The sequence below is a fragment of the Stegostoma tigrinum genome, chromosome 9 (assembly GCF_030684315.1).
Source record: "Stegostoma tigrinum isolate sSteTig4 chromosome 9, sSteTig4.hap1, whole genome shotgun sequence".
In the NCBI taxonomy this organism is placed as follows: Eukaryota; Metazoa; Chordata; class Chondrichthyes; order Orectolobiformes; family Stegostomatidae; genus Stegostoma; species Stegostoma tigrinum.
In genome coordinates this window covers 51,909,917-51,930,568 of record NC_081362.1, presented here as the reverse complement: position 1 = coordinate 51,930,568, position 20,652 = coordinate 51,909,917, and the positions used below count along the sequence as shown (strand labels likewise).

The 20,652-nt window shown below is 39.2% G+C and overlaps 1 protein-coding gene across 50 annotated transcripts in view; it reads right to left on the bottom strand.

The window, feature by feature from the left end:
* Positions 1-20,652, bottom strand: part of nrxn1a (neurexin 1a) — a 1,700,803-nt gene that overhangs the window by 7,563 nt on the left and 1,672,588 nt on the right. For 38 of the 50 annotated variants that reach the window (XM_059648525.1, XM_059648528.1, XM_048536722.2 and 35 more), the window contains one exon: positions 19,443-19,530. In XM_059648525.1, the coding sequence (XP_059504508.1) occupies positions 19,443-19,530 (88 nt within the window). The remainder of the gene's footprint in view (positions 1-19,442; positions 19,531-20,652) is intronic. The other 12 variants (XM_059648548.1, XM_059648535.1, XM_059648540.1 and 9 more) reach the window with 1 other exon arrangement.

Below are 20,652 nucleotides of genomic sequence, written 5' to 3'. Positions count from 1 at the left end.
GTATTTAACAAAGTGGTTCTGTGTTATTCAGTTTAAACCTGAAGACAAATCTGTAAATAAAAATCCACATACTTTGATTAGATAGTTTAACTTTACATAACCAACGAAGCAAAGAAACCTAAATTGGGATTTTCAATTGATGTACTGTAATCGCCATTGTTAGGATACAAAAAGATTGGTCTTTATTGTAATTCCATTTCACTTTGGATCAGCAGCAAGTCCATATCTGAACCCTTCATGGAATCAATCACTTTGTTTTATAAGATTTAAAATTATTGCCTGTGAATCTTTAAACAATGTTTTGCAGTGGCACAATAGCTTCAACATATATTTGGTATTACCTGTACTTGCATTTTGGCTGAAAGTTTCAACTGACTGAGACTAGAGTTCAAAATCAGGGTTCATGTGGGCTCAGTAAATTATTCAGACCTCTCCTTACTTATGATGTCAACGGAAACCTTGGAATGAATTACAGCCTTGTGCATTAATGGTAGATATCCTTCAATATGAAACAGGAGGGTGTGGTGCTGGTGTGAATAAATGTGGAGCTGGAAAAGCACGGCAGGTCAGACAGCATTGGGGGAGCAGGGAAGTCATCTTCAGAGTCCTGACAAATGTTGACTTTTCTGGTCCCGTGATGCTGTCTGACTGACTGACTGTGTTTTTCCAGCCCCATATTTATTGACTCTAACTTCCAGCATCTGCAGTCATTACTATCTCCAGGGGATGCTGATGTCTGATCAGGGATTTTTGGGTCCAAGGCAGACAGGAAGTGTGTTGGGTCAGAGTCTAGAAGGTGTAAGGGATCGGAGGTGATACTGTTGTAGTGGGGGGAGGGAGTTGTTAAGCTGGGGACTCATTTTTATACAAAAAACCTTGGATTCAAATCCTGACATGATTCACTCAACTTCTTGTCCTTTCCAGTCCTACACTGAATTTAAAGAGAAATATGAGACTAATGATCATGATCAATGCCGAGCATATTGCTGCAGTATCTATCTTTGGACACTCCTTGCTGTTTAGGCTGAAAACTGGCATCAGTTCAATACACAACAGGTGACTAACTAATGGAGAGCAATCCCTATGGGTCATCACTCTTGATGACAGAAATCAGATAGTTTACTTACAAATTTTGAAAGAGAGCTTTCTGCTTGTCTATTTTAAAAGCAGGCAGTATGGCATTTCACAGCAGTAAGGTGATTTGACACAGCCAACGCATTTCTTTCCTTTTCTTTAACACTGAGCAGCATCTTTCAGACAGCAAGATTTCCTGCCCCACCAGAGAAAAGGTCAGTGCGAAAGATGCCAAATTCTCCACGTGTGGTATCACCTGACTGAACAGACTGATTTCCACCCTTCACTTGGAACGAAATCCCGCCACAGAGAACTGCTGCAGAGATCTGCCAGCACCACCAGGGGCACTGCCTCTTGCTGAGAAAACGTGCAGTTCCGTGAGTTTAAACGCGCCATGGGCACCCTGATGAGGTAGGTTCTGGGTTGTCAGGTGGGGACTGGAGGAGAGAGTGGGCGCCTGATTGGGAAAGGAATCCTGCAAGAGAGGCACTCCATCCTGTCCTGCCCTTGGCTCAAGCAGAGTACATTGCATTACAAGTACCCAACTTTCTCGAGTCAGTGTCAGATTTCTGACTGGTCAGGAATCAGCTCTGATACGACCATTAATATAAAGAACATTACCACCCTCATCTTAATGGTCAAAGCAAACTCTCACTTGATTTTCAGTGGCAGCTCCTGTGATCACTGAATGACAAATTCATGACCATGGGAATGAGGTGGAACTGATTTACATCCAGTGTAGCATTAATGTACAGGCAGAGACAGATTACCATGGTGGGTATAACTGGTTGACCTTGGTGTGCCAATTATGTTACAGGATTTTTACACATGAAATATTTTATTTGACTGAGGTAAATTTGTGAATGTGGGTGCTAAAAATTGGTAGTTAGGACCAGAATTTGTCAGAGATGTATAGCTGCATTCTCTTTAAGAGTATGGTTTCCATACTAAAACTTCATTGATTTTTTTTGTGTTTTTGTATCCTTCATCAATTGGCTTTCTGGAAGAATAAAGAGGACAGTCATAATCTTTTGTTACTGACTGTAACATAAGAAGCTTCAATTCTTGGAACAGAGAAAATTGCACCAAGGCAAGGAAACAATGGATTCTGAGCTAAAGGTGATGTATGATGAGGAACGATGACGAGGTCAGTGAAAAATATTCACTTTAAGGGGAGTCTTAAGGAGAAAGAGGAAAGGAGGGGCAAGGAGGTTGAGGTAAGAGTTGTCCAGAAAGGGATCCTGATGACTGAAGGCATATGCATTACTGACAAATTGAAGAATTCAGGAGATATTGTCAGCTCAAGAAAGTTATTGCCACGGGGATGGGAGAAACAACAAAGAGATTTAAATACTAAGCAAAATATTTTAAATTTGGAAGAAAAACAGAAGTTGCTAGAAAGGCTCAGCAGGTCTGGCAGCATCTGTGGAGAAAAAAATCAGAATTAACGTTTCGGGAACTTCAGACCCTTGGAGTTCTCAAGAAGGGTCACCGGACCCAAAACGTAAACTCTGATTTTTTTCTCCAAAGATGCTGCCAGACCTGCCAAACTTTTCCAGCAACTTCTGTTTTGTTCCCGCTTTACAGTATCCACAGTTCTTTCGGTTCCAATTAAATGTTGTTTGTATTAGCTGGTCTCTTGAACCAGACAATATAAATGCCAAAATTACAACAATAAAATCAAGGGAGTCATGTGACTTATTAAGCAGCAAGAGTTGAATTTCTGTATCATCTTTCTAGAATTATAAATGCTAAAACTGAGGCTGCAATTTGGTCTCTCGAGCCACAATTTTAGAACAAGACAATTGTACTCACTTTCTCAAACAATAAGAGTGGGAGCTTTTTAGTGCCTTGCACCTGTTCTATATTGGACTTGCACTGTTGGGTCTCAACGACTGCCAGTAGGACTCCTTGGTTATAAGAGCTAAAAGTTTATTCTACATTGGTTACTCTATTGCACCACAGACCGGAACCCTCCTCCTAGTGGTGTTATCTTTAATTATCTGCAACTACAATTCCTTGCCTTTTATCAACAAAATAATTCAAAATAATATGTACTTCTGCAGAAAGTTCTTAACCAAAACATTTCCCACAGAGTGTGAATGATTTATATGTTAATATCTTGTTTGTGGCTTCATCATAGGCGGTGTGCTCTTCCAGAAAAATGTGGATCAAACATCTCTTCACATTTTAAGAGTTGACCTCCGCCTGAGTTGAGTTATGAAACCACATGTCAGAAAGCAGACAATTATTGAAGCGGAGACCTTAGATGAAATTATTTCCATAAACCCCTCTTTCAAGTTTTTTTTAAAGTAAATTAATGGAAGATCAGAGCTACAGAGAAGGCTGCAAGTCCTTATGCCCAAAAGGAACTAAGGAAATTGTAATTATGGCATCATATTGTGCCTAAGATTTTCAGCCTCATTTTGAAAATATAAAGTTCTAAATCCAATTTTCTATTTTGCAAGAAAGAAAAGAGGCTTTCCATCCTGGATTATGGTGGCAATAAAGCATACTTTACATAAGCTTTCAAATGTATAGTTCAAACATCGATCTGGCTCTGAATGTCCAAGTAAGTACGGAATTCTGGCTGCAAAAGCACTTCTGGTGTAGTATAATAATAAACACATTCATCGATTTATGTTACATCTATGGAGGCTACTATGAACAGAATTTTCTGGGTAAGTGAAGAAAGGATGTACTGAAAAGAAATGAAGTACCAAAAAATTTCAGAGAAGATAGTCATTATTGTACCAAGACAAGTCAAGGACAGCAAGACACCAGATAATCATTTCAGAAGCATGAACTATGAGTTATGTATGGAGACCCTACAGAATCCCCATCTTTAAAGATTTCAAAGTGAATGATCTGAGAAATTGAAGATTCCACTGGAGATTTGTATGCATAGAATCCCCCCAAATGTATTTATTTAAATCAGAGGTTTCAACCAGTTTCGCTAAAGTTAAATAAGTAGTTACGCAGGAAAACTCAGGTAATTAAAACTTAGTATACCTCTTAAGCAACTATTAAACTAATCTCAACTTTTCTCACACATACCCATCTATAATTTCCAAGACCCCAAACAACCTCAGGCCTTGACCTCTAACAGTTCTGTTCCTTCTAGGACCCAAACCCCTTTCCTCCACTCTGGACACAACTACACATTATTCCACTGCAAGATAAGATATCTCAAACCCACCCATGCCTCACTTAAACAGTTCATCACTTAACTTGGGCCACATGTCACCTTTCCCCCGTAACCCTACTTACCTGGCCTCCTGCCCACCTAGCACATTACCCCATGGGACGGAATACCCCATCGACTTGACATTCCGCATCCTCCCCATTTAACACTACATAGCTGGTACCCAACAACTACCCACATGACAAGCTACCGTCTCGTCATCCTAACCTCACACTTATTTTATGTGATTACTTTTTGACAGTAGCTGTCAACCTTGTTGCTTGTGATTCTGGATCTTTACATTTCAGAATACAGCAGCTAACTGCCACGAAAATGGGAGCACGGTTGTTCTTTATATGAGGGACCTGTCGGCGTGGAAATATGGCTCTGCATTTCTGAGGGAGCCCTGATCAGAATTCCTATCAGAACTGCAGAGGTGTCTTATGGTGCGAATAACAAGTGGAGGGGCAATCTGTGTGAGATTGCCACAGGTCAGAAAATCCTTCCTACTGTTTCTGTCCGGAATTCTGTTATAACCCACCTCATTAGTTTCCAAAATCATTGAATTAGACTGATTAATATATACAGAATGAATCAAAAATGTAATTTTACAAATTACTGATTGCAGACAGAATATGTTAATAATGGTATGTTGCTCTCCAACATTTTATTAAAGTGAGAAAATATTTTCAAAATAAATTATTTTTAGCCTGCCATATGTACATCTTGAAAGAAAGATTATTTTGAAAAGTTTTTAAGGAAGTATCATTATTTACCAGAGATATTTTCGACTTTTATTCAGTGTAAAAACAACCTCATGCAGATATGCAAAATTAGATCTCGCAAATGGAGTTAATGATTTTTAGGACTGACTAACTACAAACATTATTATCATTCTCACATTCTAGGATTACCAACAAGCTCAAAGATAATCTGATAGGGATGAATTTTCTGAATATATCATATAGACTTTGGGAGCATCAGTTCCTTTAATCAATTCTTTTCCTTTTAGTTTATTAAATTAATTATCTGGAATCTTTTGTATAAATATGTTGCACGTGGTAATACTACCATGAAGCTTCATCTGTTTTGTAACATGTTAATGTCATGCTACATCATGCTTTTTGATTTCAATTTAAAATATTAACATACTGAAATAACCAAGGCAGAATTTTTAATATGTGAACAAATCTTAAATTAAAAGACTCACGTGGGTTACATCTCAAGGCTCATATCAGTTAATTTGAAAACCTACTATTGTTTTATCCAGTTGCACAATAAATTTCGACAGCAATGAAAAATGTATCTGAATGACTCAATTTCATTAATATGTACAGGAAAGAGTCTGCTTGCATCATATTGCTACAATGGTCATCTATGGTCTGTGGCCAATCAACTATCCAAGCAAAATCAAAGCATTGCTAGAAGGCAAGACTAGTTACCTCTGTGAATTTTAAATGTTATCCTCAAACATCTAATAATTTATAATTTCATTTCAAACAGCTAGCAGCTGTGGAAATTACTTTCAGACAGATTCACTGTGTAGCCTGGCATAGAACAGCCTCCTGTCAGGAGAGACTGTCATTCATTTCAAGGTAGCAGAAAGAATCAGTGATCTGATAGATCAGTACGGTCGTGGGCAGTCTGAGAAAGTTGAACATCAATTCTCCCATATTATTAGCCAATCCATCAAAACTAAACAGAATAGAAAAAGTTCAAAATGAACTGCGTGGTTATGGCTGGTTAAATCAAACCAAAATTATAATTAAATGTGTGTTTAAAGGTGCCTTATGTTAATTGATAGACTCAACTAGCTGTTTTAATTGTCTTCAAATTGTATCCTAGGATACAAACAACCCCAGGATTGGTTGAATTAAACGCTCATAAAAATGTGGATCTATAATCTTGTCACTGAGATAAGGTTGCTTATCATGTTTATGCAAAGATTGAGAGACAAATCCACATAGATATCCTCTGGCTTTCTGCTTTTATAGATTGGTGCATTCACAAACACTAACTCCTGACAGCAGAAAGAAAGGCTAAAACAAAACACAGTGCGTGTCTTTCCCCAGTATAGGATATAGTTGAAGGTAAAGGGACTAAAAAACTGAGGTTATTAGCCAATGAACATATTGTTTCAACTTTCCATTGCTTATTATTGTATTGTATTAAATCAAAGCAAAACATTTCAATTAGGTTGCAGCATAATAGATACAATACTAATTAACTAACATTTGCAGACCACCTGCAGCTCTGCATATTAGATGCTCTATTGGCTACTAGTTCAAGGCTTTGAAGGTAATTTTTTCTCAGGAGGTTAAGATTGAACAAGATGAATAAAGCACCGAGTTCATTGAGCATCTGTGTTTATGAAGTACACGGCTCCCATACTGCTTCAATAGAGTTGGGAATCTGGTGAGCAGCCACTTTAAGTTGCTCTAGGCTCCTTTCAACTATATTTGATAGCCAGTTGGCTCTTGGAGACAAGAAAAAGCAGAAACACATGGTTCATACATGTCCAGCTACAGACATGATGTCAGCTCACAATGCCAAATGGTTGTTGATATGATCTACCCCGACTTCAAGGTAGTGGATGTACATTGGAGTTCTGTAGTGTCATTTTTAAGGACTTGATTTTGCATTTTTTTATATAGTTTTATGAGAGATTTCTACAATATATAGCTCTTCAATCTGTTCGTTCATTTGCATAATTTCACAAAGAAAGTAAATGTGCAAGCAATCAGGCAGCACTGGTAGAAAAAAAAGCTAAACTTTCTGATGAGGACTTCAAAATGTTTTGTGGTTCTTTAGATCTCTATCCAATTCTATAGTGTAGCGTCTCTGAACAAACACAAGTTTTTACATTTTTGTCTTACTAACAAAGAAAGTATTAAAGTTTAATTAAAAAAAATACATTGAAAAAGAAAACTTCTCTTTTCAAAGATAATTCAAATTATTAAATTGAGTCAGTTAAAATAAACAGGATAGGGTATACAATGTCTGGATGATAGATCGCATTTACAATTTATAGTAAACTCCCGATCACTCTACAGGAATTATAATTGTGCCTCCAAAACCTATTATCTCTGCAAGATTAGTTAAATATGCCACAATAACTTTGGAATTGTAATTACCTTGCATGGTAGTGTTACACATTCTGAAAACTTGCGTTGGTAATATTGTCATAAATAAAAGATAGTTGTTTTACAAAAATATAGTCTCATATAATATTTAAAACAGGTTGATGAAATTGGTCAGCATTAGCCTGCCAGTGTGAATTGGAAAAAGGAAGTTATTGGTGAATAGTTAGGCCTAGACTACATTTTCGAATTAATATAAATTAAACAGTTAAGGTGAAGATACCTGCTGCAGATGCCCAGTTGCTCACTGACAATTTTTTTGGTTGAAATAACTAAGGACACAATGGTGCCAGCAGTGACCCCCAGTTTCTGGGCAGGAGGAGGATGGTGAGCAGGACTGCAGGCATGTGGAGGTAGTAGAAATAGGAGAATGGTTGAGCAGAGTCCAGAAATGTTAATTAGGACTGGCATGAAGCCAGGATGAACACTCAAATGATCACAAAACAGAGGAGCAGAATTAGGCCATTTGGTCCATCAAGTCTGTTTAATCATGGCTGGCATGTTTCTCAGCTCCATTCTGCTCCTTCTCCCTGGAATCCTCGATTTCCCCTTGCCAATCAAGAATCTATCAGTATCTGTCTCAAATAAACACAATTATTTGGCTTTCACAGCCTCTGCCTGTAGAAATTCCCCCTCACGTCAGTTCTGAAGGGTTGTCCCTTCACTCTGAGTCTAAGCCCTCAGGTTCTCGCCTCCTCTATCAGTGGTAACATGTTCTGCACATTCACTCTATCTAGGCCCCTTAATATTCTGTAACTGTCAATCAGATTTCCTCTCCCTCTAAACTCCATCAAGTACTGACACACAATCCACAAATGTTCCTCATATCACAAGCCCTTCATAGCCTGATCATTCTTGCAAACTTCCTCTGGAACGTTTCGATGCCAGCACATCCTTCCTTGGATACGAGACCGAAAACTACTCATCGTATTCCAAATGTGGTCTGAGCAGAGCCTTATAAAGCCTCAGCAGTACATCTCTGCTCTTGTATTCTAGACCCCTTGAAATGAATGTTAACATTTCATTTTCCTTCCTAACTGCCAACAGAACCTGCATGTTAATGTGAACTGGGACTCCTGAGCCTCTTTGTGCTTCAGATTTCAGAGGTCTTTGCCCATTTGGAAAATAGTCTATGCCTCTATTCTTCCTACCAAACTTCATAACCTCACACTTCTCCATATTGGATGCCACTTCTTTGCCCACTCTCCTAACCTGTCCAATTCCTTGTGCAGCCTCTCTGCTCCCTTAACATGACCTATTCCTCCACCTATCTTTGTGCCATTTGCAAAATTAGCAACAATGGTCTCAGTTCCATCATCCAGATCATTAATATATAACCTGAATAGTTGTGGTCTCAACGCCGACCACTGCAGATGTAGTCACCGGTTGTCATCCTGAAAAAGAACCCTTTATCTCCACTCTCTGCCTTCTGCCAGTCAGCCAATCCTCTGTGTATGCCAGTACCTTGCTCCTAACACCATGGGCTCTTATCTTATTTTGCCACCTCCTGTGCAACACCTTGTCAAAGGCCTTTTAGAAATCCAAGCAGATCAAAACCACTGGCTCTTCTTTGACAAAAATACACATTACCTCCTCATACAACTGTAACAGCTTTGTCAGGCATTACCCCTCAACTCCCCCAAACCCCCCAACAAAGCTGTGCTGACTGTGCCCTGTTTTATCATGCACTTTCAAGCACTCCATAATCTCATCACTAATAATGGGCTCTAAAGTCTTACCAATGACTGAGGTAAAGCAAAGAGGCCTATAGTTTCCTGTCTTCTGCCTCTCTTCCTTCTGAAACTGGGGGGTACATTAGCTATTTCCAGTACTGAAAGATCATCACCATTGACTTTAGAATTTTCTCACCTATCTCATTCAGAACTCTGTCTGGCCATCTGGTCCAGGTTATTTATCCACCTTCAAAACTTTCAGCTTCATCAGCACCTTCTCCTGAGTCAAAGCCATGATATTCATGTATGTCTCTTGACTTTCTTGAAGTTCTGATATGCTGCTAGTATTTTCCAGTGTGAAAACTGATGCAAAGTACCTCAGTTCAGTTCCTCTCCCATTTCTTTCTCCCCCACTACTACTTCTCCAGCCTTTTTTTTAGTTGTCCAAAATCCACCTCTTGCCTCTCTGTTACCTTTTAGATATCTAAAAAAGAACTCATTCAATTTTCTTTTATATTACTCGCTAGCTTACCCTCATATTTCATCTTCTCTTCCCTTACCGCTTTATTAGTTATCCCATGCTGTTTCTTAGATATTTCCCGATCCTCTGGCTTCCCACTAATCTTCTTCACATTTTATGCTTTTTCTTCTGCTTTTATGCTATCCCTGACTTACCTTGTCAGCCATGGTTACTTCATCCTCTTTTTACGATGCTTCTTCTTCCTTTGTATGAATCTTAGCTGTGTTTCCTGAACTACTCCCAGAAATTCCTGTCATTGCTGCTCCATGTCTTCCCTTCTAGGCTCCCCTTTCAATCAATTCTAGCCAGCTCTTTCCTCATGCCTTTTGAGTTACCTTTACTCAATTGTAATACTGTTATGTCTGATTCAAGCTTCCTCTCAAATTATAGGGTGAACTCTCTCATATTATAGTCACTTGCCCCACGGGGGAGGGGGGGTGTTCCTTCACCTTAAGCCCCTAATCAAGTCCTGCTTATCACACGTCACCAAATCCAGAATTAGCTGTTCCCTAGTGGGAACTACAGGTTGCTCCAAAAATGCAGCTCATAGACATTCCACAAATTCTCTCTCTTGAGGTCCACTACCATGTTGATTTTCCCAGTCCACCTGCATATTGAAGTCCCCCATGATTAATGAAATAGTGCCTTTCTTCCATGTTTTCTCTAACTCCTGATTTATTTCCTTCCCCACAACCTGACTACTGCTTGGAGTCCTGTATAGAACTCTCTTCAGGGTATTTTTTCCTTTGTTGTTCCTCAACTCTGTCCACACAGATTCTTTGCCTTCTGACTCTACAACACATTTTGCTGTCCATTTAATTTCAATTCTTACTAACAAGGCAACCCTGCCCTCTTTGCCCATTTGCCTGTCCTTTCACTAGGAAGTGTAGCCTTAGATTAGTTTCCAGCCCTGATCCCCTTGTACCCGCCAATTTTATTCTGTACTGTAATCCCGTTTACCTTGTTCCATACAGTGCATGCATTTAAACTGAGAACCCTCAATCCACTAAGGTTTTGGAGTAGATTTGTAGCTCGGGTTGTGGATGTTGAGATTGATTGGCTCGCTGAGCTGTTTTCTTGTTTCGCAGACATTTCGTTACCAAGCTGGGTAACATGGAGGCTGCACTGAGGATCTTACCCAGCATGATTACGAAACATCTGTGAAGCAAGAAACCAGATCGACAAGCCAACCAACCTCAACCCTCAATCCTGCATTGAGTGCCCCACTTCTCATAGTTACCCCCTTATCTGCTGTGCTTAAAATTAGATTCCTGATCTTTCCCATGCTCCCTATCCTATTACCTGGCTCTGGAAACTTTGCTGAGTCTGCCTCCTCTTCAACTTTTTCCATAATTTCCCAGGTCGCAACCTACTCCCCCACTATTGAGTTTGAAGTCCTATCCACAGCACACCCTGTAAAGACTGCTGGTTAGGCCACACAAATCTCTGTAATCATGAATGTTGTGATTCAGTAGTGACACATTTTCCTGAAACATGTAAATAAACAGGCCTAATGCCTGTTTCAGAAGTATTCTCTGAATAGCAATAACTCACTCTTTACCAACAGAACACACAGCACAATGTAAGCATGGAAAATCTGTTCATTCCAAACAGAATTAATAGTGATATTGTCGAATATAGATTAAATTAAGGGAAAATCATGTTTAACTAACTCGAAGTTAGTCTCTGGGAAGAGAGGGTGTTAATGAGGAGAATGTTGTTGAGGTGCAGTGTGTGGATTTCCAAAATGTATTTGAGAAGTGCCACATAAAAGACTTGTGTGATGAGTTTACGATTGTGGAAATAAAGGAACAATGGCAGCATGGATATATAGTGACTGTGTAATGGAAAAAGACAGTAACGATTAATTTTTGGCCTGGAAAATAATTTGAGTGGAGTTTCCCAGGGCTGTTATTGGAACCCACACCTCTCTGTAATATAGCAATTATCTAGCCTTTCTATATATGGAACAATGTCAAGGTTTGTGAATGATACAAAACTTGGATGCATTTCAAATTGTGTGCATATAGTATTCTAGTCTCTAGTTACAGGGGCATGGAATACAAGAGCATTGTGGTTATGTTGACTTGTATAAGATACTAGCAAGGACTTGGAGTATTGTGTGTGGTCTTGGTGCCACATTTCAGGATAGAAGTGAATGCATTGCATTGGAGAGGGTGCAAAAAGATTTAAAAGAATGTTTTCAGGGATGAAAAACTTCAGATAGGTTGGGACTGGTTCTGTCAGAGAGGAGAAGGCTAAGAGAAGAATTGTATATGTTTTCAAAATCAAGGGGGACCTGGAAGAAACAGATAGAGAAAAACAGTTCTGGCTTGAAAAGGAATCAAGAGTAAGAGGGCATAGATTTAAAGTAATTTGTAAACTACACAAATACGATGTGAGGAGAAATTGTAGCAAGGGTCTGGGATGCACTGTCTAGAAGTGTGATAAAGGCTGAATCAATGGAGGAATTCAAAAGGGCATCAGATAATTACTTCTATAGCAACAAAATGCAGGGTATGGAGATCAACCAGGAGACTGGCACAAGTCATAATGCTCATTTGGAGAGCTGATGCAGACATAATGGACTGAATGGCCTCCTACATTGTAAGAATTATGTGATTATGTGACTTTCTGAGTCCAGGTACATAAACAATTGAAACAGATGTTAATGACTGCAAACATTTTCACCAGGACATGGTAAAAAAAGGGGTGAATATATGCCCAATGGGCAGAATGTGAGAGACCCTACATTGCCTTTAGTGGAAGTATTTCTTTTGTTCCAACTTTCTTCAAAAATTGAGAGTTTTTTGGGCTGACAACACGAATATCACTGATCACATGATGGTAGTTGATTATAGCTTCTGGAAAGCTTTTATTAGCTGTTACAAGAGGCCAAAGGCTTACACATCATCCTCTGGAATGTCAAGCTTCTTGCATGTATAAACATTCCAGCCAAGCCAACACAAAGGACCAGTAGACGAGATGTCTACCTCAGCCAGCTCTGAACAAAGGAGCCCTTGGAAACTCTATTTCTACTTGATTTGGTGCTTCTGACTTTTATGATGTTAATTATCTGCTGCAAAGCACAAAAAGTTTTGGCCAGATCATCAAAATCTACCACATTAGCTGAGTGGCTAAGTTGGAAGCTCCAGAGATTCAACTGAAACTTTTGTTCTGTTAAATTGTCCTTCGTAGTTCAGTTTCTTCAAATGCATTTCATCAGTCTGACCACAATATCAGAACTCGAGGCTTAGTTAAACCTGCCTCTGATCTAAACCTTTCTCAAAAATCTGAGGTCTGAAAATAATCCTGTATTTGACCAGCAAAGTGAACCAAACATCAATTTACAATTTCTGCACCTTTACCACCAACTGAACTGTGTCTGAACTCCTGCTGACAAAACTTCTCTTTCATCCAACTTAACGAACCTCCACTGGACAATAATTCACTGGACACTCTAAGTCATGTGAAAGAATTCTGATATCAGATATTTTTCAAGTAATTTGTCATTTGTAACTTCTTTCCTTAATCCTTTCTCTCTGACTTGGATACATGCATGTGAGAATGTGGATTGTGAGCCATTCCCTTTGTTTTTGTTTGAGTGTGGCAATAAATCCTACTTTCTTTATCCATAGAGAATTTCCTGTAGGTCATTTTAAAATTGGACTTCGCAAACGAGGTCTGGGGAAACACTTCTTTTTACACACCAGTAAAAAAAATGAAAAACTAACTCCTTTTTACCAACAGGCCGAGTAAAAATAATTCACCTTCTCCCTTTTGTTCGTGTCTGGGAAGTGATTTGAAGTGTGCACAAAAGAAAAGGCACAAGGAACATTTTAATATTGAAATGTTGATTGTACGTTACAGTTTAGATCCTATATTACTGCATCTATGTACAGGCATCAGATGGAGCACAAGGTTAGTGACTGCACTTGACAGTCAGAACTGGCAAAGACATATGACAACTGTTGCAGAAGTAGACAGTGAAAGGGAGTTCCTCTAACACAAACTGTGATAAACATTTCGTAACAATTTCTCAGAAAACAACTTTTTTCTTGTTACTGATAAACAAGCAATTAATGCTAAAGGTGCAGGAAGTAATTATTTTTGTAATTTTCTAAAACAGTGATGTAGAAATAATGCGCTGAATGTGTGTCCAGGGGTCCGATGACTTTACCACAAAGTTGTGACACTTTGTATTCTCTCTCTCATTTCAGATTTTAGATTCTGGTTTCATTATATGAACTAATGTACATTATAACAATGTCTTTATTCGTCAATATATAACACAGGGTGACTTAATGAGTCAAGTTTATTGTTTGCTGCTAATTTAAAAACAAGTTTTCCCTCACTTCCATTTCATCATCTCTCTTCATTTGTTCTCCATTCCTGAAGGAGTTATTAATGAATTAAAAATGTTATGGCCAGACTTGCAGTGTTTGATTCAAATACCCAATATTCACACTTGAATCTGACTGTTAGGGTAGGACTTTGCGTTTTGGATCAGAACCCCAATGCTGTGATCAAATAAGAGGGCCTGGAATTTAGAACATAGAACATAACAGCACAGTACAGGCCCTTCGGCCCTCGATGTTTTGCCGACCTGTCATACCGAATTTCAATTAATTGGCGGCTAGATGACAAAGTCCCCATCCAATTAGGCACAGTGGGTAGACTCTGAAAGCTTGAAGGTAATTGCAGGAAAGGGACGAGGGGGTGTGCATCTCCATACAGAGGTACTCCCTCAGGATCTTCCAAAAGTACAAAATAGTAACAAAGCCCAGGCAGCATTGAGGACCTTCTCCAAAATTTGACCAGTGGTTGCAGCTATGGTCATGTAGGTGGGGATGACATCAAAAATCTGGAGGCAATTTTTTAATTTAACTGTAAGATTCCAGTCATCCTCTGATTACTGGCTTGATTTGGTCTTTAACTTACCTTAATTAGTGACTCGCCACTTCAAGGCACCTGGCATCTTCATTTGTAATCCTGTATCTGGGGAACTAGCACAGGGATGGGAGGGTGTTGGCCAACTGGAATGCCAGTAGGCAGCACAAAATCACACGCAGTCCCAGCTCCATATTAAGATAAAAATTCTGCCCTTTGCAGCAGAAGGATGTTAGATCATGCAAGTATCAACTCAAGGTGTGGCCTATGTTGCTCAGAATCTCCACACCTGAACACACCAGCAACAACCATTGGACAGCAATCAGATATGCAAACATCAGTTGATTTTCCTACCTCATTAGATCCTGGGATACAACATTCTCATGCGTACTCCAGCTGTAGTCAGCTGAATTAGCATAGCAGAATATGTCTCAGTTTGACAATATGCAGTGCATTTATTGACTAAGACTTCAGAAAAGAAAAACCCTCCTTACTTTCTTAATTTATTTTTACCCTTGGCCAAGGTGCTAGGGCTGTTTACAGTTATTCATTCAAAGTAAAAGCATTCAAGATTTAGTTATCCTGTCCCCAAATTCTACGTTGTTATTCCATCCCAACAGTACTTTTAGAATTATAGCACAATGAAGTATAACAATCATTATTTTGTAAGAAATCACTTTGCAGCACCTGTTTCTTCACTCATTCTGAGATTAGACATGAAACATTTCATTGTAGCTCTTTTATTTGCAGCTCAGGTCAGACAGAACTGCGGTTTGGATGCTACAAATTGTCCCAGTGTCCTTTAGTGAAAGAAGATTAAGCACATACAAGCCATGACTCTGGCTAGGCCTTATGGTGTCTCCAGATAATAATCTTGGAGGGGCAAGGGGTTAGGAAGTGATCAGCCTTGCCTGTCATAACTTACTGTGCAAGAATAGCATTGCAAAACCCATCATCTATGCTCCCGCATGGAGACTGTTTACTTACTGGGATCATTGGAGGATCTTCCTCAACAGTGGAAAGGGTCAAGGCTAAGAGAAAAGTCAAGACCTTCAAAAGTGTCAGGAGAAAATGGAAGACAGTTGTCAAAACTGATTAAAAATGTCAGCGGAAGTGAGCTTTTCCAGAAATAACATAAGGAATTTTCCACAATGTGACAAAAATGAATGGTTAGGCAACTAGACATGCAGGATTCATTTCAGGACACATGGGTTAATGTCAGCTTGGATTTCAAAAATGGCGCTAAGACAAAACAAAGTATTATTTTTCAGGTTGGAAGTAGTTTGGTGGTGAAGTGTTAGGACCCTGTCATTTTTGATAGCAACATAGGAGCACCAGTTGGTCTTTCAGCCCCTTGAGCCTGCACGGCCATTTGAGACAATGTCTCATCATCGACTTCATTGTTACACTCCCATACGCCATGATGTTATGAGTAACTAGAAACATATGTGTAAAATTTAAATGTTGGAAGAGACAAAAACATTTTAAATGGTCTGATGTTTCCAAGCTTGGCGTTGTGGCAAACAATGAGAGCGAAACAAGTCAACTATAAAAGTCATAGACGAGCAAAAGAGGCAGATAGAATTTGACAACAAAAAGTGGGGTAATGCATTTTGGCAGAAGGAATATGAAGGCTCAATGCAGATTTAATACCACGTTATCAAAGTGTTTGTGGGCTCAAAGGGACTTTGGAGACAATATGCACTAATTCTCGAGGGTGGTAGAATATTTTATTTGGCTAGTTAGCAAAACTTCATAAATAAAAGTACAGAGATCAAAAGGACGAAAAAGTTATAAAAGTTCTGGTTACTAACAAGTGGATTATTGCACCATGTCTCACCACCACACTTTAGAAAGGACACAAGGGTTCAGAGGAAACATTCCAGAATAGTTTCAGAAATGAGGCATTTTAGATACAAAATTAGGTTGAAGAAACTGGGTTGTCCTTCTTCGAAGACAAAGGAGATTGAGGAGAGTTTGTTAGAAATTTCATCACGTGATGAGGATGCTGATGGCTAGGCCGGCAGTTATTGCTCAGCCCTAACTTCTCAGAAGGCAGTTCAGAGTATTTTTCTTGGTCCAGAGTCAAGAGTAAGCCAGACCAGGCAAAGATGGCAGAACACCCCCTCCCCCAGGCCAACGAAAGCATTTTGTGAACCAGATTTTTTTATGACAATCAACAGTGGTTACATAGGCACCATTAAACCAATTATTTTATCCAAGATTTTTAATAAATTCAACTTCACCATTTGTCACGCTGAGATTCAAACCCTTCTCTCCGAAACATTAGCTCACCATGCCACCACTTCCCATTGGGTGTACATGATTATGATGGCTATAGCTGAGATAGACAAAGACAAGTTGATTGAATAAATAGGTGGAGACACAGATTTAAAGCTTTGGGAAATAGATGCATAATAGTTATGAGAAATAACTTTTTCGGCAGCAAGTGTCCTGGAATTCGCTGCCTTTGCAAGTGACGGAAGTAAAGATGAATAATGATTTTGTTGAAAGAGCTCTGAAGGGAAATAAACTTGTTGGATTACAGGAATAGAGTAGGGGAATGAGAATGGTTCAACTGCTCTCTAGAGAACCATTCACTCAATGGGCTGAATGGTTGCCTCCTGTGCTGTTAAACCTACATGATGAATCAAAGACAAATAAAAGTAACCTTGGATAGTGATAGCCCATTTTACACGCTGCACAATATTCATGTATATTCCAATTAAAATAAATGTTGTGTATGTGTAGGAAGGATCATTGATTGCCCATACTTTGCTGTCTACCCAATAGAAATTTCAGCCCAACCTTCCATTTATTTTGTACTGTTCCAACAGAGTTTTACAAAGCTGAAAGAAAACTGCAATTGTTGTCTAATGACATGACACATTGTATCAACACTCTTATTTCACAGAATGATAGGATTCACCTCTGTGACCCGATTGTGAACTGCCCAATCTCAGCCGTGATAAATAATTGTTTTCCAATGGAGAAAGACTGTAGGGGAAAGCTCCCATTGTCACAGATGCACACTTTACAGCATCTGGATAAAAAGTGGAAGTGGGAGAGGCAAAACGAATGAACAGTATGGCTAATTACTATGTTGGGGAATTACGAATGCTACTGGCGTTGAGCTATTGAGAAAAGAAGGAAACTTTGCAACAGCTTTTATTTGGAAGAACGTATCTTTGGGAGAAACTAACAGGTAAAATACTGCGAAAAATAATTTAGACCAAAGGGGACAACATCCTCTTTGCTACAGTTTTAATGTGACAGTGTGAGCAGTTCCCAGTGATTGTGTCCCTGACAGATTAGCCCAAGGGACAAATGGATTTAGCATGTTCCTTGAAAACTTTCCACTGAATATAAATCACTCGCTGAGACTAAAGCAAAAATGGAAATCTTACCAGCTTTGCAGAAATACATACAGAACCTTTGCAGTAATTTCTTTACTGACCTGATTTTAAATGAAATATGTGCTGTGAGCCTCAGGAATTTTGGTTAGTATTATTGCCTGCTCTGCAGGTTAAAGAGCACAGTATGTGCATTAATTTCTATTCTGACCGGAAAATATAACATAATCCTAAGCCTGTTAAAATGTCTGAATACGTGTAAAAATACAAAATGGGCTCTTAAATATTTATTTAGATGGTTTAGTGCATTTTTGTCGCTTTCTCAATGGCAAAATGTCTGTTAAAATGTATGTATAATTCTCAGAGACAGTAAGAACTGCCGATGATGGAGTCAGCAATAACACAGTGAGGAGTTCCAAGAGCACAGCAGGCCAGGTAGCATCAGAGGAGCAGGAGAAGTGCCATTTCGGGTCGGGACCCTTCGTCAGAAGAAGGGTCCCGACCCGAAGCATCAACTTCCCTGCTCCTCTGATGCTGCCTGGCCTGGTCTAGTGCTCCAGCTCCTCACTGCGTTATCTTTGTATAATTCTCAGAATGTTTGTATGTGTGTACAGAGAAAGGTATACTTGTTTTGATGTGTTACATCAGATGTTCCACCTTGATTCATGAATCTAAGAGTTGTTCATGCCTACCAGCAGAAAATTTACTGAGCTGAGCCTTTGAATGTATAGGTGTATTGACAGATATGGTGATGCCATTATTCTCAGCTGGAATGGACATAGATTGGGTAATAAGCCTAGAGACTGCAATGCTGTTAGTGATTGGGATAACAAAGTGTGTAGCTGGATGAACACAGCAGGCCAAGTAGCATCTCAGGAGCACAAAAGCTGACGTTTCGGGCCTAGACCCTTCATCAGATTCTCTGATGAAGGGTCTAGGCCCGAAACGTCAGCATTTGTGCTCCTGAGATGCTGCTTGGCCTGCTGTGTTCATCCAGCTACACACTTTGTTATCTTGGATTCTCGAGCATCTGCAGTTCCCATTATCTCTGTTAGTGATTGGGATTGATTTTACACACTATTTGTATGCAAGTGCACTACACTCGCTGCAATGTTGTAGAGAAAAAGTCAGTTGTAACATGTAACTATCTCTCAATCACTCCACTTTAGTAGGGAGTTCACTTTCTTTTTTACATCAGGCTAAGTGGCGACAGTTTTGATCATGAGTTTGCTGTTTTATGGACACATTCTTTAAATAGCCTTTGTATACCATTTGCTGCAATGTGCTGTTCAAAGAGACACTGCTTGCAAAGTAAATAGACTTTGTTTAAGTCTATCTCACATCTCACTCCCATTTTAAACTCACTGGCTGTCAGAATAATGGCATAGAGAGTGTGGTGTTGGATCCTTATAATAATATAGGCTGAGGTGTCACATTTCGCCTTAGATTTGTAGATGCAATGCAGAAAGAGTTCCTGTCTACAGACCTACACTAAGCCCTTTAACACCTACAGTGACCAAACAATGAAACCCCTTCCATTGATTAAGCAGACATATAAAGCATGCAGTTTCAGAAACACTGAGTAGAAAGTAATAAAAATGGACTCACCTAACCCACCTGAGCTTGGCTCACATTCATCAATGTCCTCATCATCGCTAGGACATTCAGCAGATGCAACCAATAGATCATCTGTGCTCTGTGGTGTAAAAAGAGAGCTAAAACTCAGTGCTTTTTTGTCCCCCAAACATTATGACTTATTTATAACAGATAACAATTAAAAAAACAGCAGACTATCTATAATTGAAAAAGTTTCAACATTTGTGCTGTGATTCAGTCAATTTTTTTAAAAAAAGTCATTATCCTTAATTCAACACAAACAATCTCAATGAAATGTTATATCTGAATTAAATTCAAATAATGAATTCCTCTTTCATGTAAGTGCTGTTACATTGCTCAGAATTCCAATGTGTAACAAACCATTGTCATTGCTGAAGATTTCTCAAGCGAGTGATGATAAACATTAAAAAAAGCATTTCAGAAGCCTTACAGACAATTGTAACGTTCAGCAGCAGAAATACGTCTTTCTTTAATGGCAGGTCATGGAGAGATTAGAATGCAGAACATATGCTCTATTTTCCAATACAAGGAAGATTCTCAACACTAAATTCTGGCTTAATAATGTGGTTTCAAAGGGAGTTCCAATGAAAGCTCATCCAGTTTATGTGAAGTAAAAGGAGTCTGTTGTAAAGGCCAAACATCTGTAAATTTCCTTTCGGCACAGCCAACTCATTTTCCACAATTCACAGTTCTCATCAGTACTCTACTCAGCACTTATCTCCCTTCCAACTTTTCATCAACAACCCTTTTGTTCGCTTCTCCTTTTATTTTCCTCTCTCTCTCCCTCTCCAAGCACTGTCTCTATGTATTCTGTTCATTCCCTCCAATACCTCACCCTGCATTCCCAGTTGCTTTCAATTCGAAAAAAAGGTCTCTGGACTCAAATATTAACTCTGCTTCTCTTTCGGCAGATGCAGACAGACCTGCTGAGTTTCTACAGCATTTTCTGCTTTTATTTGTAAATTGCAAGTGGCTTGGGAATTAAGGACAAGTGTTCTGTACGTTGTTTATGCAAAATCAAACTGCACTGACAGCGAGACCAATTAACCATGGATAGTGTAAACAAATATCTGGATCTACATTTGAATTCAAGAAATTTTGTGCACAAAAACAAGCACAGATGGTCCCCATAAAGGGTCTATGCAAGTATTTGGGGCGGCACAGTGGCTCAGTGGTTAGCACTGCAGCCTCACAGCACCAG